Source organism: Glarea lozoyensis (genome assembly GCF_000409485.1).
Source record: "Glarea lozoyensis ATCC 20868 chromosome Unknown GLAREA19, whole genome shotgun sequence".
Taxonomy (NCBI): Eukaryota; Fungi; Ascomycota; class Leotiomycetes; order Helotiales; family Helotiaceae; genus Glarea; species Glarea lozoyensis.
The window spans coordinates 617,506-642,581 of record NW_007360993.1 but is presented as its reverse complement, the minus strand read 5'-3'; the positions used below and the strand labels follow the sequence as shown (position 1 = coordinate 642,581).

Sequence of the window (25,076 nt, the reverse complement as noted above, 5' to 3'; positions counted from 1 at the left end):
CATGAGCAGCAACACATCTTAGGATTCACCAGTGGCACCAGTCTAAACGTAATAGCAGAAGAGAGGATGAGTAGAGGCTGTCCCAGAGGCCAAATCCCTCAACGCTGGTAGACACCGATCCAACCATTGTCTGAATAGTCTTCTTGCGCCATAGGACTATGAGAAATTCCCAAGTATTTGGCGCTTATGACACATCTATGGAGGGTTCGAAAAGATGGAGCGAGCTTGGGATGCTTCGATGATGGAGCAAACGGAACGCAGTAGGCTGGGCCTCTCGTGGCCCGGAAGAAGGTCGAATACCAGGCGGTTTAATGGCCTCAACACGTTATCAATGATTTGCTACTCGAGGCGAACTCCATCGGCCGAATCCATCACGACCACTTCCCACAGCAGACCTCAGCTGATTGTTGACTGGCTTACATGTCCGCAACGATCAACGATGGAGTGTGGTTCTGAAAGAGTCACTGCGTAAAGATCGCTTTGTTGATGAGTTACTGGTAGCTATCAAGCAGTAGAGCACGAATGATGTATTCAAAATGGTCCATGTCAGTCTCGCAAGGCATGGAAACTAGGAGCTAAAACACTGTTGTTGAAGTAAGTTGCATGTCCATTCTGCACAAAGTCCAGACCCCTGATCAAAGGTCTTTAGTTTCCCTCAACAACCGCTGAGTTATGCGACCATACTTTATTAGTTTCTATCAATAAACTCGAACCTGTACGACCATGTTTTCGCCGATACGACAAGAGGCGACCCGAGACGAAAGGAGACAAACGATTCCCGAGCGGAACGCGAAACAGTTGAAAGATTACGAGGCCTCGATCCACTCTGAACGCTTGCATGCCTTGCGAATATAATACCAGACTTGGATATATCATTCGATGATAGTTTGCGAAGTTGAAAGTTAACTGCCCCTAATCGGCCCGCGAGCTGAATCATCCGGGCGGATATCCCTTGAAGCCGGCAATCTTTGAGATTCTACAACAGAGAAAAGGGGGTTTTTCGATGTGTGCTTGGAAACGATGTCCGGAGAATTTAGAAGCAACCAGAAAGCTTTCAATATCTCATCATGCTATGCAACGGAGGAGTGGAAGATTGCCAGTAGTCCTGGAGGAAAAGTCCGCCAGAAGAATACATGTCGCTACATTGACTTGGCAAGCGGGTTGCTTCAGTTGGGACCCATTTGTTCTTGTCGACCCGTTTATACGACATAAAGAGATAGTAGATGCTGAGTCCTGCTTACTTTTTCCACGTTCGTCAGCTCAGCAAACTCTTATCACTTATCTTCTGTTTCGTTGCGTGCTAAGCAAATGAGAGATAAACATCACCACCTCTGGAAATAGCAATGAAATATTGTGCCTTGTGTACTGCAGTTCAATCCAGCCTTCAACGGACCAATACGCGTCGTATGACAGTGAGTCTTTGTCAGCCTCCTTTACCGATATGTCCGGTGTTCCCGGACAACTCCAAACACTGTTAGTTTTCAATGAATTGCAATATTTTAACAGAAGTCATACTAACGTTGTTTCGTAGAATCATTAATATTCAATGCCAGCATGTTGCCAAACTTATACCTGAATACACGCTTATTAAGCGAGATTGTGAAACAATCGGGTGTCCTGCATTGGGACTGTCACTCTTGGAATTGGGAACCATTTGTCACGCAAACGTCAAAACATCAAAAAATACATCCCTGAACGACTTCAGTTCAGACAGGCTCATATGTGTGAGAACACATCGCAAGCTCACCACTTTAGTTACCGAAAGCCACCGTACCAGAGTTGGTAGTTCGTCAAAAAGCCAAGGTACCGTTAAATTGTAATTTTCCCTTGTTATAGATGATTCACAAGCTGATATAGCTGTCTCAGACTATGGATCTTTGCTGTTGGTTATGTGACTGTGAGAGTGCAAAAGATTTCCGTGGAGTTTGACGTAAATGACAAGTACGCCAAACGCCTTTCCCGCATTTTGTACTATATGCCGGCCGAACCCCCGCAACATCCGTAAAATCTTCAAAGACCATAAAGAGCACCTGGGACGAGTAATAGACGTTGAAATTTATAGCCTGGGCGTGTATGATGGTATCGTTCAAAATTCGTTGTTATCTGGTTCAAACGTTTGACCGGGTTCTTATCCAAAAGCTCGGAGACTTCGGCAACGAATTTCGAAGATGGTGGCGAAATCTTTTGAAAAGAAGTCGTAATAAGCTTTTCGGAGTATTTCCTGTGGGGAGTCCCAGTGCATGGAGGTCGCGTGGTTACATTGTGCTGACAGTGGCGATATACGCCAGTTACAACTACAAATGAAAAACACTTTGAACTATGAATTTCTTTGATCACCTACACTATTGTTGTCTGTCCTCCCCTACTTCTTTTAAGAAATAAAGACCCGGATATGCCAACCACTGAAAACTCCGAATGAAACATGATTTTGACGTAAAATTCGCTATGTGACGAGAAAAATCAAGGGAAATACCCAGAAAGACTTCCATGCCCTCTGCCGTCCACCAGATCTTAGGAAGGAAAATGCAGAATACACAATCCCTTGAACGATGCCACCGGAATAAAACGCCAGCTTTGCCAATCGTGTTTATCTCTAGCCATGCCAATGAAAAGTAACCATTTGTCATTCGTTTCAGGGTTGGACTTTGCCTTCCAGATCAACACCGAACACAGTCACTATTCGAGCCATGCTGTAGAAGTAGCCCTTGAAATTACTCCAGTCAGTCAAATATCTGCACCCGTAGGAAGCTACTGACCTGTATTACCACAACTTCAACCAAAGCTTGATCACTAAAGTGCTCCCTCGCTTTGCTGAAAATGGCCTGGGAAACCTCTGGACCAGAAAGAACAGCGTCGAGAAAAGTGATCAGAGCCATGTCTTGTTCTGACCATACAGCTTCTACCAAGTTTCCCGAGGCTACAGCTGATATCTGGTCCTCTGTCAATCCAGCGGTTCTAGCGGCAGGCACGTGTTTCTTCCAGTGATACTCCGAAGATGTGCGTTTGGCAACCCAAAGACTGACAAGCTCGCTTGTATACACTGAGAGCGACGTCTCGCGAAAACATGCTGTACCGAGTGATAGGAGGTGAGGTAGTGTCGAGGGGGAGTGCGCCAGCATGCGGAATATATTTAGCGGGGGAATCGTTTTGGGAAGCACGTCTGCAGGCCTGTACGGAATCCTTACTAACGATCCAGATGACGAAGCCATTCCAATATGCTACCGTATGAAGCGAGATGCGCGGCTATTAGTGATCCTCGTTTTGCAAAAGTGATCTGGATCAGGAAGCACAGACGGCTATCAGGGAAGTTGATTCTTATCTGTTGAGCACAACGACCTGGGCTCTCAACCCTTCCACGTCAATTCAATTCTTCGGCCGCCACATTACGGCAGCGCGAAGTGGTTCAATTGGCTGTCAGCGCTTTAGCGCAGGGATTTGATGTGCGAGGTCCGCCACCGCTTTCTTGACTGTCATCAAGGTTATTTGCTTAACCACAGCGTCTTCGAAGCTGACACCACGACGACATTGGCATGGTAATACACCGCGGTGTCTCCCGAGGATTTCCTACCATTAACAATTACCTACAAAAGCTGACTGAGCGTTTCCCGACAAGCTGGGAGGGAAGGGGTCTCAGCCTGGCTGCCGGTAGTTGAGGTAATGATGAGGCGTTAAACCCCGGGTCGGCGATCTTTGTACGATTCGTACGCCATGAACGCCGTCGAAATGACAGGAATCTTTTGCCGACTCTTGAAGATGATCAATAAGTCATCGTACGATGTGTGTCGGCTTTCAAGCTTAACGCCTGACTTGGCCGTTAAGTCCTTGGCTGGAGAGGACTGGTGTATCCATCCGGAAGGGTATATACCAACGCGTCCTCGCCAAAACTCTCCCGTCAAATCAGGGAGGTCTCGATTGTATGCGCTTCCCGGGGGCAAGATTCATAATCGTCGTGCATATTTCCTTCTGACCCTGGCCCCGGTAACACGAGTGTGGTCGTGACAAAATATAGGCCAAAAGGGTTTCCGAAGTCATAGTCGGCGACTGTAGAAATTAGTCCTCCCGTGCCAGTGCTCAGCGATGATCATGAATTATAGCAATCTTCGATATTGACCGGAGACTAGTCCGGGCAGGCTTTGGTAGCATAACCTTATGCACAACGGTACTGTATTTCTGGCCTTGGTATCTTCGCTCCTTGGTAAGGGCGTCGTGCCCGGTTTCTTTCAGAGCCGAATAATTTGTCGTGGGGTAGCCCACTCTTGTGACGTTGGATCCATGGCGTCAGAATAATCGAACGATTATTCCTTGCGTCGATTTCCTGGCAATTGTAACTCGAAACCTGAAACAACTTTACCCCAGAATCTGCAAATCAGGGACGTCTTAGTGATCGTCTCAAGGGTCAGGTCGCTATGGCTTCTGGGTTGTATTAATACCGAAGCATAGAAGAAGGGCATATAATCAACACATACCTTACCTCTTTATCATTCACAAACACTACTCCCAGTGCTTCTGTGCTGGAATTCACTCGTACAGCTTCTTAAGAGATCGTTCCGCAAGTGGAAAGCGTTGGAGATAGTAGCGCATTGGTTGAGTTTCAGAGGATTGCCCAAATTCCTGCCTCTTTAGTCTTCCACGACCGAAATGCAATGCTTTTAGAGTAGCATGGCGTTCCGCGATTCTCGAAAACGTAGTGAGCCGCTTACGCCACGATCGTACGCAATTCAATTCAAGCCTTCTATTGCATGAAGTAAGCTAGAAGTATTTTAAAAAGATCGGCGACGTTGTGGTTTGGTAATTGCCTTCAAGCGAAGACGGTAACGCATGAAAATATATGAATAGCAGAAGCATGGAAGAAATGAGGAGAAAAAAAGATTAGAGCGCCCGAAGCACGTACATTTGAAGTTCAGGGGCTTCGCTTCCAGGTTTCGAGATTAGCACGTGACAGCAATGATTACGAGATACTGACGAATGTATTTCGAAGCATTAGTATATCCTGCATAGGCTTGTCGTTGTGATCAAATGTTCTATTTGTCATAGACTCTTGGAAGTTCTTTGCATGGTCTTTGCATGAAAATTTGGAGTTTTGCGTCCGACATAAGAGTCAGAAATTATCTGCTTCGTATATAACTAAAATAACCAGCCCTCTGCACTCGTCTAAAATAGTGTTAATTAAGAGATTTTTGGCCGATCGTTCTCTTATTTGGTAGAGTTACCTTGTAGGGTGGTGGCGGCGAAAGTTGGTTATTTCAGTCATGTCCGAAGTATTTGCCGCAATTTTCTCGGCTGCTTGTAGTGTTGCGATGGTTCTTGAAGTAGGTAATAGTGGCGTCAAACAGCCGTAATTCATTGAGAGAAGTTTTCTCACACGATATCTTTTTGAATCCCTCGATTTTATTCCCAGGGGACGCGTGACCGGAAATTTTTCTCAGAACCTAAGAGGATGTAACTTATCACCGGCATCCCGGGAAAAGACAGAGATTTGGTGAATGCTTTGTGTGTGCTGGTAAACTCGCAACTGGCAGTAAAATCTAGAAACAAAAGCTATGAGCATCTTGCCCCTCTTCGCATGCTTCATGACTTGTAAACTTGAAGGCCTCGCTGGGAAGTTACATTGTCTGATGATTTCCAACTTATCACATGGAGCGACGAGAATAACATAAAACGGTGAGCGCGGTCTTAACATGTCGTGGAAGAAAAGCTGAACTCATTGAACGATAGAGTAACGAGAGTAGTGCAAATCTTATCAACAGACAACGTTGAATAGGATACTTGCGCGAACATGAAGGATCTAGACTATCAGGATTCCTTACAACAAAGAAGCCACTCTGGATGAAAGCAATATATACCTTGAGCGAGATCTTACGAGATTGATTGGTACTTGATTGGCTTAATATAACCACTTCGCAGGACAGAAAATATTTATTCAAGATGCGAATCATTCGTGCAAGATCGGCAGTCGGGGCCGGACAAAAGTTTCAATGAAAAAGGAATCGTTTGCAGTGAATACAATTGCGCTCCCATCTTTGACTACATCAAGCCTCAGCTCCACGAAACTGACTGGATCCCTTTTACATTCGGAATTGTACGAATATGTCATCTAATTTTGAAGCTATATCATTAAATATCCTTCCAGGGCGTTGATGATAATGAATCTTACCTTTATACCAGGTCCTCATAGCCAATTTTGTTAGCAAGAAGAACTAGTACGTCTTGTTTCACTTGCAACAAAAGAAACAAAATAATTACACAGACAAACTCCAATGTCCAGAGAAGCCGGTTCTTCTCTGTGAACCGGATAAAACTTTTTTTTTCCTTATGAAATATTTAGGCAAGAGAAAGCCAGACTAATAGTGCTCAGAAATTCCTTTCAAACCCTATTCGCACCTCGTTTGTCTAGTTTATGATCCCAAGATGGAAGGTCGAGGATGAAATCGCTATTAGTGGAAAGTTTATTTGTATTCGAATACGTGTGTGCAGAAGCTCCAGACACTTAACGTTGACAATCTTGTTGTCTTTTGGGCCTTTTGGGCGAGCCATGTTGAGTAGCCAACTGTTAGAGTGAACAAAGATTAACGTGTACCATTGGTTCAACTCGCAATACGACCATGGAGGGATTCATCTTCAAATAGCATACTTACTTTGTAATTAAAAATCTGATTTCTACTCTCTAAAATGTTGAACAATTTTCGAGATTGACCCACCAAAAGCGACAAAATGCAACTACAAACTTGGAGTTAAATCAATTTGGGGAAGCAAAAGTGTACCTGATTATTATTTTTAGAGAGTGCCGTTTAAAGTGAACTTAACTCATAGAGGACGACAATGCCGGCGTGGTAGGCAACGCTTTGCGTTGGTGAAGCTAAAATTGCCTTCGCTGCGAAGGTGACGCTTGCAGTGCCTTCAAGTCAGGCAATTGAAAAATCTTCGAAAGTTTATAAGAGTAATGTGCGTCTGGGATTGTGTAATCATGATACAAAATCAAATAGCCGTCAAGACTGAAATTGGTAGTAACGTGATATGAATTGAGATCCGAACGAAAGAGAACAATACTTCCAAAATAAAATCAAGAAAACTGTGTATACGCCCGATCCTGAAAACCAGTAAACTTCGGATAATCAACATGCGCTGTAATAGGGTTATTGATGCAAATAAATATCTGAGACCTGAATCCTAGTAAGGGAGAAAATTTGGTCGAGCTTAAGACAAACGACTGACTAAGATCAGAAAATTGGTCGGCGAGTTCAAAAATTGATGTAGAACCACTAGTTGCTTGAATCAACAAGCGCGATGGCGCAAATTTTCAAGAACAATGTGCCAAAGTGTGTCTTTGGGTCAAGAGAAAATATGGCGGCAAAGTCCAATCCGGGCCTATTTTACACAATACCTCGAGCGTCTAGTATTATCTCATCTAGCTCGAGCAGATGAATACAATCGTTAATACAGAATTTGGGTATTCTGTGCTAGTAAGCTTTTGCATTACTATTGTCCTAGACATTGTCCTATTGAAGTTGAGTTTTAGTGGTAGTGAATCTGAACTCTTCGGTACAAAGATGCTTCTCTTCACCATATGCTATATATTAGCTACACTTGCAACTTTAGCCATTGAACCAAAGTTCAAAGACAAACACACTCATTCGCATCAGATCTCCTGGAACGCGTCTCAAGCAGTGGTTTTAACACGTGCTCGAAACGTGCTCAATCACTCTGCTATAAGTATCAGGCCACCCCGAGGTATTGTCATCGTGGATACTCGCGTCAGCGACCTGTATCTCGATCTACCGACAAAAAGGTCATTGTGTTGTATCATCAAATTACACTCATCGCGAAAGCTCTCCGCTCCTGCAACGTCACTCGAATCATAAACCTACACTACCCCTAGCTGTGAAGAACACTACTTTGAGGTCCTTCACACCTCTTCTTGCTATTTTCACGATCTAACATGTCTGAACAGATCTCCGTGATCGAGTTGTGGATACCTCGGTCTAAAGTTCAGATCTACCGTCGTCGTTACTCGACTCCATCGAAACCGAGGCTGGCTTGATCAAGTTGAGAGAAGGATCGAAACAACTTCAGAATGTATATCAGATCTGCGTCCGCTTTCAACGCTGATCCTCAATCATACGAGATGCCCTCAACAGCCGCAGTTGACAAAGCAATGAACCATGTCATGGAGAGTGTCTTGATTGCCATGAGTGTCGGAACTCTGTTCATCATCGCTATGCTTGGGGCCATATGGGTCTACATCGGCAAGCCGAAAAGCGAGAAATCAGGAGAGTCAGAGGAACAAAACATTGCGTCGAAGGAAGGACAAGTTCAACTTGAACCGATCAAAGCTGAGATCTCGCTACTAGAACTGGCACACGTGAAGGCCGGTAAGAAGTGACACGAGAACATGTGGTTTGCTGGAGGTCATAGCTGACGATAAGCGACAAAAATAGGCGGACGTGTAGATGATGTTTGAATAATCGTGGACAGTGGTGCCTGATGAAGTTTTTCTGGAGCGGACTGGGTTATTGGTATTTGATTCGGATTTTGCCGAGCATCAACGTTTGGAAAATATATCGGATTTCCCGGTCGACCTGTTTTAGCAGGGCGCGTAGCAGACGAGATTTAAGGCCAGCAGTTGTAAAAGCAATCGAGGATCGGAGATGTATCTATGTTACTGAGGTACCTAGGTACATATGTATGTCGGGCTAGAAAATGAGACGATTGCCATAATGTCCTTTCTGGGGTATCGAAATGTGAAGCTGTTGCCTTGAAGGTCTCTGAATTGAGGTATAACGACTACCTGCTAATCAAGCATCGTTTCTGAAAGTCTGAGTTAGCGGAGTATCATCCTAGAATTCCGAAAGAAAGGGTGCCATACTTGGTATATACAAAATAAACATGAAGTTGAGATGTCGTCCGTGGAGCGGGTCAAAACAGCTCGCTTAAGAAATACGGTGACACAGTCGACCATAAATGCAATATCCGGCGTTAACAAAATCTTCAGCCCACCTCTTCCACTCTCGAATAGTAATCATCATCACCTCATATCGGAATGTAAAAATCGGAATTCGGAAACGATTCTTACTCATCCCACCTATTCATCTCATATCCAGCAGCAAAAATTCCGCCATCGGGCATTGTAAACGAATCGATTTCCAAGCAATCTACATTCCTAAATCTATTGCAGATCTTATTTCCTATTTTTGACAGTGCCTTAAAAGCAAATTGCGGTGACGGCAGTCTGGAAAGAATCTGTATTCGGTACCGAATCTCTACCGGGCCGCATTTTGTAATCTTTGAGACAAGTATATATAGCAGCCAGTGCCCCAGTTCTGAGCTGCAGCTTTCCCATCCCACTTGTCTGATACCCCTTACCTTTAGTCTAAGTTCAATTCGTTCATATTTCTCTTGCTATCCAACACAAATATTCAACATGGCGGTTCCGCAAAGTAATGGAAAGACCGTGTTGATTACAGGAATCAACGGGTACATTGCTGGCGTACTCGGTCAGCTTCTGTTGACCAAAGGCTATTCCCTCCGCGGTACAACAAGAAGAGCAGCAAGTGTCGAGCCACTTCTGAATGGTGCATACGCACCTTATAAGAATCGTATTGAAATTTTTGAGGTCCCAGATATGACAAAATCTGGCGCTTTCGACGAAGCTGTGAGAGGTTCGTGTTCATTGGTATATTATATGTTATACTTCGTGCTGATCAGAAGCAGGAGTCGATGGGATCTTCCACACCGCATCACCAATAAATTTTGATCTCACTGATTTCGATGATGTTGTTCCTGTTGCAGTAGCTGGAAATGAGACTCTTCTTGGTTCGGCATTGGAAGCTGGCCCACAATTAACCTCTGTCGTTGTCACATCATCTACCATTGCAGTAACAAATCCTAAAGAAGAACCGGAATACGCTTTTACCGAGAAAGATTTCGCAAGCGCTGCTCTAGAAGCGGCGATAAAGAACAAGGAAGCCGGTCAGCCAACGCCTGCTGGTGTCCTGTACGGCGCGAGTAAGACTGCCTCGGAGCAAGCTTTGTGGAAATTCAGAGATACTCATAAGGTAATTCCACGTGATCTAGATGGGCAAATTGACAGCTAACGAGTCGAAGCCATCGTTTTCAATTACCGCTATAAACCCTTCAGTGGTATTTGGTCCACCAGTAGTGTTGGCGTCTGATCCTAAGCAACTCAATGAAACACTCAGGCCAATCTACGCATTAGTTTCCGGAGAAGCAAAGACTGTACCACCTACCATCGGCTCAGGTTCTTTTGTTGATGTCAGAGATGTGGCTCTTGAGCACGTCTGGGCTTATGAGCACCCTGCAGAGGCAGATGGACAGAGGTATATCGCGTGTGCTGGCAAAGGGTCATTTCAAGGAGTTGCTGATATCCTGAGATATCATTACAAAGGAACTCCAATTGGAGACAGGATTGCTGCCGGTAATCCTGGAGAGGGTTATGTTGGATACAATAAAGAGACGGGGGCTGTTTCAAATGCGCAATATGCTCCTGGGACGGTCAGAATTGACGGGACAAAAGCTGAAAAAGCCATGGGATTTAAGTACATTCCATTAGAGCAGAGTATCGTCGATACAGCAAGGGTTTTTGAGACTTATTTTAAGACTGCATGATAGTTAGCGTAGTATTTATAATCTAAATAGAGATTCTATACCTGTATATTTTGAAGAAGAAAATTTATGACATGCTGCTACTTCAATTCAATTGGACAACCTCAAAGAGTTGGGGCTAAATTCATTTTACTATCCTACAGCATTTCTTGAGATTGTAGAGTTAAGAGGAAGTAACAAACAACCGGATTTTCATACTACTTCAAGCTCTCAAAGTGTTTTTGGCATCCTCACGGAATTGCATTCGAAGACCCTGCCACCCCACAAACAGCACCCCTCGTGCCCCCCGCTCACCGTATAATTATCAAGCTCCAACCTCAACCTCACCAACAACCCCTCAGAATCTCCAGCGCTCCGTCGAAACCCCTTGTGCCTACCAAACAAAGGGAGCAACATGGTTCTCTCATTCATACTGATACAGAACCGGCAGTAAGACCTCCTCCTACCACTCAACCCGTGCCCAGTCCTCCCACGATTTCTTCTCCAGTTGAACATGATCGTCGGCAAAAGCTGGAAGAGACAAGATAGTTCATGCATAGAGAACATTATCTAACACTTCGCAGAGGTAAAACCCGCCTAGCAAAATGGTACGCCCCCTACAACGACGAAGAAAAGATCAAACTAAAAGGCGAAGTACCTACCCCCCTCCTTCCCCCCTCCTTTCTTCCTCTCACTAACAATCCCCAGGTGCACCGCCTAGTCGCCCCCCGCGACCAAAAATACCAATCCAACTTCGTCGAGTTCCGGCAAAACCGCATCGTCTACCGGCGATACGCAGGCCTCTTCTTCTGCGCGTGCGTCGACGCGAACGACAACGAGCTGGCATACCTGGAAGCGATACATTTCTTCGTCGAGGTGCTGGATTCGTTTTTTGGGAATGTGTGTGAGCTGGATTTGGTGTTTAATTTTTACAAGGTACGGGATCCAGGGGCAGGCGGACAGGGATTTTAGGAGGGAAATGCTGATGAAATTAGGTGTATGCGATATTGGATGAAGTGTTCCTTGCGGGTGAGATAGAGGAGACGAGTAAACAGGTTGTGTTGACGAGGTTGGAACATTTGGATAAGCTGGAGTGATTGGGATCGACCTACAATTTTAAGGATGGGAAGAGGCTGCGAATATTGAGCGAGCGAGCAACTTACAAGGCATTGGGCGGCGAATACGGAGTTTGGAATGGGTATTTGAGGGTGGTACATATGTTATTAAGATCTCTCGTGGAATTATTTGATGGACTAGAATGCTGCTCAAAGTCACACGAAGTTTTCTACTCTCCGGTTCGCTATACTGCCCTATATATGTTTCCGTGTCGTAACCCTACCGGCGATTTGCTAAGATTGGAGGAGGGTCTGCCTCTCTACTCGAGCCACCGTGGACTAAGCTCGCAGGTACTCGACATTCAGACCGAGGCAGGAATAACTAAGGACGAAGCATTTCACGACCCTTAATTCCTGTTGCATCGAGCGAACTCAGGTCGAATGCCTATCATACTAAATACTCATCATTTATACCAGTGATGAAGAACGAGAACCTTCGTTCAATCAAAAAAGTCTTTTCTATCATGTATATTTCTACAGACTGCCAAATTAAAGCGATAGCTCACGTGCGCAGCGGAATACAACAACTACGCCATATCAGCCATCCTCTCACAGCAAAACCTTGCCTGCGAAAGATAATAAATCTAGATCTCAATAACAATCGTCCTTCAGCACACAAGGACATTTCCCTCCAGATAGTCACCAAAATTCTCGATTGAGCCAGCTATGATCATCATCTTCCTCCTCGGTGGAATACTGCGTTGAGTAGATGGTCTTTATTGAGTAATGTGGTCCTCTCCACGTATAAGGGCGTCGGACTTTGGGGCGACATCAGTCTCCCTATCGACAGTTTCGGGAGTCTGGTTGGACGGACCTGCGTCTTCAAGGACAACGCCGTTATCGATGTTTGCGAGCTCATTGTCTTTGGTACCCTTTGGTTGCCCCCGGCGACGACAGATATATTCAAGGTCATCTGGCAATGGCGTGCTGAACTTAAAATTTGCTCCAAACTTCTTCACGTCATTGAGGAAGATCTCACGACCCGACAAGTTCTGGCAGTTTTTGCCAAACTTGACGTGCGGCTCTTGAACAGTTCCGGTGAAACTCCGTCCTCCAGTATCATCTTCGCCCTTCACTTGTTTACCACCTCCATTCTTCAAGAAGTGGAGGTCATCTGGAAGTGGTGTTGCTAACTTGAAGCTAACGCCGAACTTTCTCAATTCGTTGAGCTGAGCTAGTCTATTCGCTTCAATGCGGTCTTTTGAGGAGCTACATCCTCCAGATTTGCGGAAGTGGACATGGCGTTCAGTGGTCATTGTAACCTAGGTGTCATTCTTTAGCAAGAGCCGAGAGTATGGGATATACGCTTACCTCGAATACACCAGCGCAGGACTTTGGTATATGAGACATGCTGCGAACGATTTTAGGTCGAGCGATTTGTGGACGGTTCAAGTTTTCTGTCGATTTTCTTATGTCCTCGGATTTGCTTTCTTCGATTATCTTGCGTACAGTTGATCGAAATTCGTTTGTGGACCTTGACACTGATAGGGCTGAATCCCGTGAGCAATTCCTCGTGCTAAATGTCGAGCTGTGCAGAAGCCGTGTGCTCTCTTTCCGAACAGATTGATTTGATGGGCAACCTGGAAGAGACGCTGCGGAACGTTCAAGGTGGTAACTAACCCTTTTTGAAGTGGGAATTTGCGGCAAATCTTTATCGCATAACTGGGCTGGCAGGCTGGTTACAAGGACACGAGGAATGTTGCAGGACTTGGGAGCCAGAACCTTGACGTCGTCTTTAGGGCAAGGTAAAGGTGGAGATGGAGACCGAGAAATGAATGGTTCTGTGTGGTTTAGTATTGGTCGACTTCTAGTGCGACCTCTCATGCTTCCGGCCGCGCCTATGACTTTTTCAAGCGCACCTTTCCCGAATTCACTCAACTTATTTTTCCGGCGAGGAAAGCTTTTGCTAAGCTCCTTTGGCATTTCTTCATGTGACCCATCCAATTGAATGATTTTAGGAGAGATATGTGTTTCAAATGTCCCAGTCGGGCTTCTAATTTTATATTTCCAAACATCTGTTACTATAGGACTCGACATAGGTGACGGCAAAGGAGAACTATGCGAAAGAATTCACGTTAGTATGGTATAGAATAGATGAGATCATACCGCCTACTCTGTGATTGTTGATTCGCGCCGTCGTTGGCTCGCACGTCTCCACATCGCAGCGGCGCTGGGTCGTTTCGGAATTCTGTTTACAATCTCTTTCATTTCCTTCCGACTATCAATAAGCCTCTGAACAAAATCTGAAAACTTGTTGCTTTTTTGACTCTCCTGCTGGGTTGTCGAGGACTCTTCCATTTCTGCGTCCGGATCATTGTCCTCATCACTACTGTCGACCGAAGAATAGCTGATATGGAGATTTTTGATAGCAGAAGTTGAAGTGTCTAGGCCCGGGGTATCTTCAAATGCGTTATCACCACTACCTGACGCATATTCATGGTCACTGCGAAGGTCTATTTCGTCGGGGTTGGAGACTTGCTTCGCAGTTTCGATAGCATCATTTTCCCCAACCGCTGCTCCTTTTGCACGGCCCTCCGTCAACAGTTCTTCGATTGCTTCGGTTGTGGCCTCCGTTTCTGCCCGACTTTGCTTTGTTTTTCGCATTCCATTGGCGCCTTCTTCTGTTTTACGAAACTTGGCTCGTTTATTCTGAAGAGCTGGAGCCGCCGAGTCACGGTTTGGTGAGTTCGAGAGAGACCTTTTTCGAGAGAATCTGCCATAGGTAGATTCCACTTTTGTCGACTGCTCAGGGCGGTGGCTTGTATCTTTGGCTGTCTCTAGCGGTGCCCAGGGATGAAACTTTTTAGACTTGGGAAGGGGCGAAATGCTCCTTCTAAGGTTGGGATCGCGGCTTAGTCTGGCATTATCCCTATCAAACTGACGGATCTTGAGAAGCTCTCCATTCTCGACAGTATCTCTGCTGGAGGATCGGGGAACTACTGAGGATGTCTTGAGACCTTGCTCTTTTCTTCTCTGAATTATGGAAAACGGATCAGGATTTTTGGGACAGAGGGATTTATAGTGTTTCCCGTTCGCGTTACAAATAGTGCAGGTATAGCGTAGATCAGGAGGCTTATCAAAAGCTGGATCCATGTTTGTTGGGCAGACCTGGAGATGATGACCTGTGAGAGTTAGCGATAGGGTTGCCAAAACGTGTCAGTCATATTTATAGGTCAGGATTGTCATTGTAATGTTAGAGCAATGCACTAACGTCGCTGTACTAGTATTATGTGAAATGAAACATGCCTTTCTTTCCGCAACGATTGCAAACATATGATGGTGGCGGGGGCCCGGCGAAATTTTCCATCGTCTTCTTTTTTGACGATGACTTGTATATCTCGTACGATTTTTCCAGTCGACTTTCGTTTCTAACACGTTGGAGCTCTTCTGTATCATCGTCGTAAGGTAATTCGAAGAGATCTCGAGGATTCTCACGCCTTCGAGGGTCGCCCTCCATCGAATTCGCGTGCGGTAGTTGGTTTTTGTTCAGTGGCCTATCATATGCTTTCTCTACATCTCTGGATCCTGGTGGTTGCCGGCCGTATACTTCGATCAAAGGCCCAGATCTCTCTTTCCAAATTCGGATCTCGTTGATAAGATCTCCTTCTTTGAACCCACGAGCACGAAGTGATTGAACCCAGTGAATAATCGTATTTTCCCAGTGTTCTGTGAATTCGGATCGGCGTACGCGATGGACTTCAAGCCAGCGAAGATACACATCTGCAGTCGTCGAAAAAGATGTGGTCAAGCTGATACTCTTGGAGAACTCCCTCAACGGCATGGTGAATAGCTGACGGTCAGTCAATTTGGCGGGAGAGCTGATTGTTTCGCCATATTTCGTACGATCTGGGAGAGACATTTCGATATACACCCCGAGGAACCTTGCTTGGTTAGGAGGGGGGAGGTGACTTCCATGAGAACGGTTTGAAAACTGTTGTTGGTTCCGTTGATGTCGCGAAAACAGGAAAAGCAGTCACGATTCCGTCGAACAAAAGAAGCTAGGTCCCGGTCGTTCCTTCCCCCACAACAACTTTGCTTCGTTTGAACGGCTTTGACGGGTCTGATGAAGTCGGATGGATGGTGTACTGACTCGATCTCATATCGAACTTCTGGCAAGTGGTCAGCACAATAATCGTTTGGTTAGGTTATAAAAAATGAACTCACAAATTTCCAGTTTGTTTACATTCAAACAGACGGGGTGATACGCTCGTCTATCAAGTCAGGTACTCTATTAGCGTCTACCCATGAATTTACGATTTGGAAACAGGACTCTTTTCTTAAGGCGACCCAAATGTCTTGAGTATGGGAGAGAGTGTTTGGAACACAGAGTCGCGTCAACTTGGTTAAATATAGAAGACTCCAAATCGAAATCGGTCTCGATGGGGTGCTGCACGTACCCGGTATCAGCAAACGTACCAAAGTCCGCGAAATCTTGGAGGGTCAACCAGGAAACCTTCCTCTTTTTCAGCTACAATGGCATGGTGAAAAGCTTGTTTTCTCGATAAAGGAACGAATTAGACGTGAGATATTATAGTTGAAATGCACCTTACCAAAAATACCTGAATATCACATAATGAAGCTCTATAGACAATCATATTCGCTTTGGCTACGATATCACTCCGTTCGCTTCGTTCTCTTTCTTTTCCTCCGTCTCTCCGTTGGTCGCGGCACCTTCGCTATGAACTTGCGTAAGAACATTTTCTATCTCCTTTAAAAATCTCGTAACCTCCTTATCGGTCCCAACCGTTATACGCAAACAGCCTAAACATCCATGTTCTTTCCCTCTAAATCTTACCACAACTCCTCTATTCTCTGCAAGCTTCTCATATACACTCAAGGCTGTCACATTATCAGGCTTGCCTTGGCTATCCAACATTTCTACAAGCAAGAAATTGCTTTCTGTGCCTCCTCGAAACCTTCCCACGCCGTTAACCTTTGGTAACTCGTTCAAAAGTCTATCCCTCTGCTCAAGTATTGCCGCTCTGTGGTCTCTCATGACTTCTAAGCCACTCTCTTTCAAAGCTGAGATGGCGATTTCACTAGTTGGATTTGGGATGTTATAGGGCGCTTTCATGTTGTTTAACAGGGATGCAATGGGCGGTGATGTAAAAGCTGCTCCGAGACGGATACCGGCGAGGCCAAAGGCCTTGGACAGAGTCTGCATAACCACCAGATTAGGCCATTCCGAAACCCACTCTGCAACTGATGATCCTTCAGGCGCGAAATCAATATATGCCTCATCCATAACGACCACTCCGTTCCACGTTGGGTGTTCCAGCACTGCTTGTAAATCTTGCTTTCTGATCAGCGATCCAGTAGGGTTACCGGGAGAACAAATATAGATAAGTTTAATATGTTTGGCGTCGGGTGAAGAAAGAGTGGAAGAAATTGATTCGACATCTAGAGCAAAATCTGGGGCCGGCAACAATGGTATCTTGACAAGATCAACATCGTTGACTTGCGCCGACACCGAATACATTCCATAAGTGGGCGGACAAACTAGGATCTTGTCTTGTCCAGGCACACAGAAACAGCGGATCAGGGCATCGATTGCCTCGTCGCTTCCCACACCTACGAACAAATTCTCGGGAGTTAAATCTTTTGGAGTGTGTACATGTGTATTTCGGAGCCGGCAAAGAAGGTCTTTCAGCGGGTGCTGATGAGGATCCGGATAGCGATGAAGACCAAGGAAGTCTATAGATGGTACTTCGGAGCCGCTCGAGGGTACAGCAGAGCCATTGAGTGGTAGAGAGGGACCGAAAGCATTTTCGTTGGCATCTAATAGGATATTGGTACCATCGTCTTTGTAGTCACTGGCGATAAGAAGTCAATAAACTTCCACGAAATCTGGAATTGAGATATCCTACTCTCTTGCACATCTATACGGCTGCAACTTCAATATATTCGGCCGCGCACATGTCTGCAAATCAAAAGGGGATTTACCTGAAGCCATGTTTGAGTGATGATGACTCGGAATCAAAACATTATTTTGGAGGGGCAATGTTCTCCAAATTGGCTCCACTTACTACAGTGGGCTAGGCCAATGACCCATGGCCTTGGCAAACCTGCATGATCTCCTTAGCTCACGATAGCTTCAACATCGCTCAATGGTGTCGTAAGAACTCAAGCAGAGACTGTTTTTGGTAGACTAACTTTAGCGTTCAAGGCGGAAATATATTATCCTACTTTCTACCAAAATGGCCAAAACCAGTTTTTCCCTTTCTTGTCATCTGCAAAATATTTTTACTCAATTTGTGCGAAGAACATTGTCGATAATATCAGCTGAGAGTAGTTTATTTTGGTAGAAACACAGGCAGAAATATTCGGTATGTGTTTTGCATGCGTACCGAGGAGTAAAGCCGTTCTAAAAAGTTCAAAGTCTTGGAGAAACGGTGCACCTTTTGGATATTCCGGGGTATAACTCCCAGATAAAAAGCGCATCAGTCGGCTCTCGAGGTACGGTCAAGTAGTGGACAGAACATAGAACATTTCGAACAAGGTACGTTTATATGACCGAAAGATTCGAAAATCTTCACTGACAGTTCACAAAAATTGATCTAAACCTCTGCTTACTTTCCGGCAAGCAGAAATAAAAGAAACATTTCATCAAAGATTACAGTGGAGCAATCTTCAGCAATTCTGCCTCATCTCTCCCCACCTCGTTTCTCCTGGGAAAGCAATCAGAACGCCGTTCGAGCTGCTCCCAAAGCCACTACTTCGGAAGCACGGTTTCCCAAATTCAGCAACCTGCCAACAGAGCTCCGCCTAAAAATCTGGAAATACGCTCTACCTAAGGGCCAATATGTCATCCCCCTTGCTCTAGGCCGAAGACGAAGCCAGACAAAGTACAAATTCCCATACATTCTTCACGTAAAACAAGAGGCGCGGCAAACTGCTCTCGAGAGCTACATACTTCTCTTCAACAACTCATTCTTCGCCTTCAGGATGTATTGCAACCCTGACAGAGACGTACTTGTCTTAGGAGACCCCGAAGTGCAGAGCGCGATCAGATCCATCATTCAATTCGGACCTTCCGAATCCGTGATGTTGTTGAGACGAATGAAGTGCCTAGGTATCGACGATGCGATGATCATGCTGGAGAATTTGTTCTACAACATCAGACCTGAGCATACTCCTGCTGCGCCAGTAGTCCCCTTTGCTGATGTGTTTGAGAAACCTACGACGTCGATTTGGGTTCCCCACCGATTCGTTACATGGTAAGAGGGGTGTCACGATTTCTTAGTCCTCTTGTTTCAGCAGATCAGCTGGAGTTGCACAGAAAGTAAGATACCCCAGACTCCTGTTTCAGCACTGGTTTTCTGATCATTTTTACTAGGAGAGGCCAACGTGTCATGCCATGGAGTCATTCGAGGCTACTGCAAACAAATCGGCTCTAGACAAGAAACCGGTATTATAATCTAGTGCTTTACTATGTCGTCTTTTAGGGTGTATCTGGGTAGTCTATTTACTTTCATAATATGGCTCTTCTGTGTCTTCTATAATGTTTTGTATTGACAAATTATAATGACGACAATCAGTACCACGTATTTCATTTATGGTCCTGTTTTCAACCCAAATTCGAGTTGATGAGAATTAAAATAAATCCCCGCCGATGAAAGTCCCTTACTCATCCATAATGCCAACTCATAAAATCGAATTGCAGGCATAGTCATAAATCTACCACCGCCCATTTTAAAGATATTGCAGTCACAAAAGTCTATTCCACTGTCTTTTAGCTTCTTTACGTCTGATCTTCTTCAAGATCACTTTTATACGGTATCAATCGGTAGTCATTTACTAGCCCGTATAATACGCACTTACAGATATGGATGATGAACATACTCTACAATAAGAAAACTTACAAACCAGGTGTGCGAAAGGAATGTACTGATTCGCATTCAATAGCTTCCCCCATGCAAGCAGAGATGAACATTGGGCAAACAAATGATCCATTGTACTTTCAGAATTTCTCGAAGCTATTGTATTTCGGGCCTATCCAACCTGAACGAATGACCACTACGTGAGCTCCAACTCAAACCTCAAAGAACTTGTAGCATCCAAATACTCATCCCAAGTCACATAAAGACTTCATGACGCATCTCAGATCAAGATACCACTTATAGCAGCGCTTCCAATGGGCAGGTTTAGTTGCAGATCAGGCAACCTAGAACCACGGAGTTAAATATGTACGGGAACAATTCATGAATGACAGAAAACTCACCAACAGCAAGGCCACCACAATCAAACTCCCCGCTCCTACCTCCACAGCCTACCTTTTGCAAACATGCAGAGTACCCAAAGGTGCAGGCTCCATCGTCTCCAGCAAATTGGCAAGGGTCGAATGGGTTTGGGCAATCACATTGGTTGCGGAAGGACCAGATGTGGTTATCCAAGAAGCCTGGTATGGTAGGAGCATCGCCGTAGTTCACCCAGTTCTCGCCCTGGCAATCTCGCTCTCTAGTTCATGGGAATTAGTTTGTATCTTCAAAGATAAAGTGGTCCAATAGGGTAGCACAAACCGGTAAAAGGTGGTACATCCTTCACCTCCCACGGAACTTGCGGAATCTCCTGCGCCATTCATGTTCCCTAATTTTTTTATGAGAGGACTTAAAGTTACTTTCAAAATGTATACATACAGCAAGCCTTATCATTCCAACGTTGCTCACGATGATACCCTCCACCAAAGTTCTGCTCCTCGTATAAGGTAAAATCTCTGGCGGATGCACCTGCTGCGAGCAAGATGGCGAGGATGGCTGGAATCTGCATTTTGAAAGAATAATGTTGTTTTGGATAGTAAAGTGGAAGTGAAAGATAGAGTTGAGGACGAGCTTTGAGGATGAAGTGAGTCTACAAAGCAGCGGATACGGTGGGTATTTATACCTGGCTTGGTATACAAGAATGGTATATGCGGAATCTCGGGATTTCATTTTGATGCCGTTGAGGAGAGGCGTAGAGCTCTTCTTCGGTACAAAATGACCATTTCCCATAGCCATTTGGCTTTTACCGCCAACTCGCTCGATGTTCATGGGTAGAACCATGCTTAACTGATGGTATTTGAGGATGTCACGAAAACGGCTGTTTGAGGCAGCCGACCCGCTCGTAAAGCCATGTTATCTGGAAAGCAAGGGCATTTTTTCGACCCAATAGATCCAACTATTGTGTTATGGATTCTAGGAAGTCAACTAGTGAAGAGGAATGATTGGATTGACGAGTTACCGAGGGAAAATTTCGACTGACACATAAGTCAACAATCAGCATTATAGGCAGAGCTTTCCCAACGAGCAATTTCGCCCGCTGTGGCGTTGTTCTGCAACTGTTAGAATCCGAATATAGCTTCAGTGCAGAAAAACGCTTCCTTTGCCATCCGTTTGTTGTGACTCCGGATGACTCCTTGTAAGCACATTGAGTTTCTAGTTTGTGCTGCGTTCACTAACTCCGCGGCGTATATTGCATAGTCTAGAACTTCGTTTTTTAGCTACACACGGTTCTTGACAATCCTAGACGTATAACGTCTGATGTGCGAACGCACTAGTTGCCAAGTCTATAGATCCTCGGCACAATATCTGATAAGTGCAAATGTTTTAGCAACCCAGCTGTGCCGTTATGCTAGGGCTGAGAAAGCCTATGCTTGGGTTACATTCTGGCGGCCGCCGAAGTACGTATATTCGCAAGGATTGTCTCTACTATGCAACACTTAAGTTTTGTAAGGCGACACCGGATTTTAGCACCGTAACTCCGGTATTACTTGCATTTAGACAAGAACTGGGGTGTCTCTAGGATGAAATATGGTAATGGCATCTAGTTTTACCGACTCTAGAGCCAGGAGAGGTATCTGCAATAGCTCGAGCTAAACTGTACCGTTGTTCAGAACAGCAGTAGCTATTAGTCTGATAATTCAAACCCATACCTTAAACAAGTCCCAAAAATTGATTCAAGCTACGGCTCTTTGTTTCGGTTTTGTTGGGAACAGTCCATCACAAATTAGACGAGCTGCTGTGTTGACCCACGTAAACGTGGGACAAGTGATCATTTATGAGACCCTTACCTGCTAACCCATTGCCAAATCCTGACCACGGTAGGAATATCATGCTGCCTATCTCCCATAATCCCCGTGAATGTGATTCGAGCAGTGTTTATAAAAGCCTGCGCAATATATTCACCACTATAGGGAGATTTGACTCCAGCTTCAAGAATTGCCGTTAAGAGTAATCTGAGAAGTTATACGATTGAGATTTGGATCTCCATACCCTTCGCTTGGGCAATTCAAAGTCTTGGTCGAAGATCCATGAATTCTCGTAAGTCGTTTCCGACTTGCTCTTTCGTAACAGAACCCTGATGTCCGTAGTTCTTCTGAAGATCCAATGCAGGCTCGCACTCGCTTATCACCCCACGATCCAGAGCCTAGCGAAGCTTCCGTCACTTCTTTCCTTCGTCTCTTCTTTCTAGCTTCAGCTTGAATTCCATACATGTACCTCACCTCTCCGTCTACCTTGACCCTGCTTGAAACCACAACATCAGGCATCTCCCGTCGGCCGCAATAGTTAGCTGGCAATATTGTTGGATAACTTGCGATACGCTGGCACAGTACCGAGGTAGCTCTCTATGCATTTCCTCATGAATCACCAATCAGCAAGGAAACGAGGCAATTGGGAGACTGTAGCGCTAGCGAGTCGCACTTCGTGTAGTCATTGTATCGCGAAGAAAATTTATTGAGGTAACGGTTGGTTGTTTGTCGACCAGTGATCGCGTGCATAATGTAAACCTCAAGCTCCATATCCAGAATTCAAGAACTTTATCATGGAAAGAATGCACAGTTTTACTGCCAAAATAGTTGTGACATTGACGCCAACGAGTAGCTCGATTTCAGGCACTTTTCGCGAACCCCCTCTTCTCAATTTCCGGTAAATGCCAAACCCCCAAACGCCACGCTAAATTCAGAATCCCATGTCTCAAACAGATCATTTCTTCGAACCTCCAAAACCCCCAAACCCCATCAAGGCAGCCATATCATCAACATCATGTTCTCCCTCAACCCTAACATCGTCCCCATAAGCCTTAACATCCTCCTCAACCTTAATCTTGCCCGCCTTCTTCCTTTCCACCAATTCCCTCCTCTTTCTCCTCCGTTCCTCCCTCTGCTTCTCCTCCTCCACCGCCCTAACCTCCAACCTCTCCCCAAGCGTCTTCTTATCCTGTCTCTTCTCCTCCTCCATCGCCTCCCACAGCGCTTCGATCCTAGCCCTCACATCATCAACCCCCGCCCTCTTAACCTCCCCCGTCTGTCCAATATTCCTCAAATGCTGCATGCTATTCTCATGTTCCACCCACTGTAAATTATCCTTGAAAGTAAGATCACACGCCTCACACCAAAAACCCGCGCCTCTCCCTCTCTTTCCCGTCGCTGCCCCGGCGGGCATCAGCATTACTTTGCCTACATTCTGACTGACGTCTAACCGACTTGCGCGCGCGGTTGTGAGACTTTCATTTCCCTCGAGGGGTTTGTAGTATTTCTTTCCCGCAAGCTTAGCCTCATACCGCGCTTTGCCTTCTTCCTTCTCTTTCGCTTCGCGCTCTGCAGCTTTCTGAGCGTATTCGGCGCGGTCGTACTTTTTGCGGAAATCGGTGTCGGTGGCGTTGGTTTCGTAGGCGCCTTTGTGGCCGGACATTTTGATACTGATCTCGGTGGTATACCCTAACAAGTCTGAACCGCTCTCAAATATGCAGTGATTTGGAGGGTGTTGTGTGGAAACGAATTGTTCAAGAAGTTGAAGACATCCATTGAAAGCTATGAGGAGCTGTCAAATTAAAGCGGGCCTCGAAGGCGGTGTATGGCAGAATTATTCTTCCCCGCCGAGGGGTCAATTTATTTCCCCATACTCCAGACCTTTCAAAACAACACAACCAACCAACCAGAATCGCAAGAATGCTCTACCTAGTAGGCCTTGGTCTGTCAGACGAGACAGACATTACCGTCAAAGGTCTCGAAATAGTAAAGAAGGCCTCAAGAGTATATCTAGAAGCCTACACGAGTATTTTGCTTGTCGAGAAGGAAATTTTAGTAAGTTTTTAGTGCTGCTAATCCCGATGAAGTTTTCTATAATTGTTTATTTCTATCTTGAGATACTGGCGTTTTCGATTTTAGAGGCTAATACTGATACCCCAGACCTAGGAAAAATACTATGGCCGCGAAGTGATCCTCGCAGATAGAGAAATGGTGGAGTCCTCCAGCGACGACATCCTACACGACGCCCAGAATGTCGATGTTGCATTTCTTGTAGTGGGCGATCCTTTTGGGTACTTGCACCCCCATGTACCTATTCCACTCAATCTAACCTAAATCTAGAGCAACAACCCACACCGACTTAGTCCTCCGCGCTCGCACCCTCCAAATCCCCATCCAAACCATCCCCAACGCCTCAATCATGTCCGCAATAGGCTCAACAGGTCTCCAACTCTACAACTTCGGACAAACAGTATCCATGGTATTCTTTACCGAGACCTGGAAACCCGCTTCCTTCCACGATCGCATACGCGAGAACCGGGATATCGGATTACATACCTTAGTCTTACTTGATATCAAAGTGAAAGAGCAGAGTTTAGAGAACATGGCGAGAGGGAGAATGATTTATGAACCACCGAGGTATATGACTGTTGGACAGTGCGCGCAACAAATGTTGGAGGTGGAGGAGATTAAATCTGCGGAGGGAGAAGGGGCGGGAGTTTATGGGCCCGAGAGTCTGGCTGTTGGAGCTGCGAGAGTAGGTGGGAGGACTGAAAAGTTCGTGAGTGGGACGTTGAAGGAGCTGTGTGATGCAGATGATGTGCTTGGTGGTCCCTTGCACAGTTTGGTGCTACTGGGAAGAAGGACCCATGAGTTGGAGAGTGAGTATGTGAGAGAGTTCGCAGTTGACAAAGAGAAGTGGGATAGGATATGGAAGCGAGATTATGAGGGGCGTACTTGAAAATGACATGTTGAAGCAGGCTAAAATTGATAGACTACTTATTGATATAGATGTTCTGCTGGTGCCTACGCGACCATGCTCTCTACCGCCATATTACCACTTCTTTGGATTCTCCATTCCAGCATCGCGTTCGCGAAGCGAGGTACCAATGTTGCTGTCTTCATAGTTATGTGCATCACCAACACATATCCGGGTATCGGATTCATTTGTTTACCAAAACGAACACCGAATTCTCGCTGGCGCTTGACGTTTAGTGCCTTGCTTGATCTTTGGCTCACCAAACTCCGTCGGACGCCCGCCACTGATGGCGGTAGAGTTATGGGATAAGGTGCGCATGACCATCCCAATCGGCGCCATGGTCAGCTCTTGATGGCCGATACCAGAATTTCCTCACGACATT

General features: G+C 45.5%; 10 protein-coding genes across 10 annotated transcripts; 4 read left to right on the top strand and 6 right to left on the bottom strand.

Moving 5' to 3' along the window:
• Positions 1–2,632: 2,632 nt before the first annotated feature.
• GLAREA_12735 (AhpD-like protein) lies at positions 2,633–3,119 on the bottom strand (the record flags this gene model as incomplete). The annotated part of the gene is made up of 2 exons (XM_008083516.1): positions 2,633–2,704; positions 2,757–3,119. 2 exons carry the CDS (start codon positions 3,117–3,119, stop codon positions 2,633–2,635), a joined length of 435 nt encoding a protein of 144 aa, XP_008081707.1.
• Positions 3,120–8,071: 4,952 nt separating this feature from the next.
• GLAREA_12734 (uncharacterized protein) lies at positions 8,072–8,380 on the top strand (the record flags this gene model as incomplete). Its single annotated transcript, XM_008083515.1, has 1 exon — positions 8,072–8,380. The coding sequence occupies one exon, from the start codon at positions 8,072–8,074 to the stop codon at positions 8,378–8,380; it is 309 nt and encodes a 102-aa protein (XP_008081706.1).
• A 1,038-nt stretch (positions 8,381–9,418) lies between these two features.
• GLAREA_12733 (NAD(P)-binding Rossmann-fold containing protein) lies at positions 9,419–10,623 on the top strand (the record flags this gene model as incomplete). The annotated part of the gene is made up of 3 exons (XM_008083514.1): positions 9,419–9,656; positions 9,709–10,052; positions 10,102–10,623. 3 exons carry the CDS (start codon positions 9,419–9,421, stop codon positions 10,621–10,623), a joined length of 1,104 nt encoding a protein of 367 aa, XP_008081705.1.
• Positions 10,624–12,430: 1,807 nt separating this feature from the next.
• GLAREA_12732 (uncharacterized protein) lies at positions 12,431–14,807 on the bottom strand (the record flags this gene model as incomplete). The annotated part of the gene is made up of 3 exons (XM_008083513.1): positions 12,431–12,976; positions 13,026–13,770; positions 13,828–14,807. 3 exons carry the CDS (start codon positions 14,805–14,807, stop codon positions 12,431–12,433), a joined length of 2,271 nt encoding a protein of 756 aa, XP_008081704.1.
• A 133-nt stretch (positions 14,808–14,940) lies between these two features.
• On the bottom strand, positions 14,941–15,573 carry GLAREA_12731 (uncharacterized protein; the record flags this gene model as incomplete). Its single annotated transcript, XM_008083512.1, has 1 exon — positions 14,941–15,573. The coding sequence occupies one exon, from the start codon at positions 15,571–15,573 to the stop codon at positions 14,941–14,943; it is 633 nt and encodes a 210-aa protein (XP_008081703.1).
• Positions 15,574–16,320: 747 nt separating this feature from the next.
• Positions 16,321–17,667, bottom strand: GLAREA_12730 (PLP-dependent transferase; the record flags this gene model as incomplete). Its single annotated transcript, XM_008083511.1, has 2 exons — positions 16,321–17,527; positions 17,582–17,667. 2 exons carry the CDS (start codon positions 17,665–17,667, stop codon positions 16,321–16,323), a joined length of 1,293 nt encoding a protein of 430 aa, XP_008081702.1.
• Positions 17,668–18,053: 386 nt separating this feature from the next.
• On the top strand, positions 18,054–18,935 carry GLAREA_12729 (uncharacterized protein; the record flags this gene model as incomplete). The annotated part of the gene is made up of 2 exons (XM_008083510.1): positions 18,054–18,067; positions 18,302–18,935. 2 exons carry the CDS (start codon positions 18,054–18,056, stop codon positions 18,933–18,935), a joined length of 648 nt encoding a protein of 215 aa, XP_008081701.1.
• Positions 18,936–19,267: 332 nt separating this feature from the next.
• Positions 19,268–20,752, bottom strand: GLAREA_12728 (uncharacterized protein; the record flags this gene model as incomplete). The annotated part of the gene is made up of 5 exons (XM_008083509.1): positions 19,268–19,431; positions 19,936–20,171; positions 20,234–20,300; positions 20,351–20,561; positions 20,609–20,752. The coding sequence occupies 5 exons, from the start codon at positions 20,750–20,752 to the stop codon at positions 19,268–19,270; spliced, it is 822 nt and encodes a 273-aa protein (XP_008081700.1).
• Positions 20,753–22,672: 1,920 nt separating this feature from the next.
• GLAREA_12727 (C2H2 and C2HC zinc finger) lies at positions 22,673–23,380 on the bottom strand (the record flags this gene model as incomplete). The annotated part of the gene is made up of 1 exon (XM_008083508.1): positions 22,673–23,380. One exon carries the CDS (start codon positions 23,378–23,380, stop codon positions 22,673–22,675), a length of 708 nt encoding a protein of 235 aa, XP_008081699.1.
• Positions 23,381–23,637: 257 nt separating this feature from the next.
• GLAREA_12726 (Tetrapyrrole methylase) lies at positions 23,638–25,003 on the top strand (the record flags this gene model as incomplete). Its single annotated transcript, XM_008083507.1, has 4 exons — positions 23,638–23,772; positions 23,884–24,008; positions 24,058–24,600; positions 24,727–25,003. The coding sequence occupies 4 exons, from the start codon at positions 23,638–23,640 to the stop codon at positions 25,001–25,003; spliced, it is 1,080 nt and encodes a 359-aa protein (XP_008081698.1).
• Between the last annotated feature and the right edge of the window lie 73 nt (positions 25,004–25,076).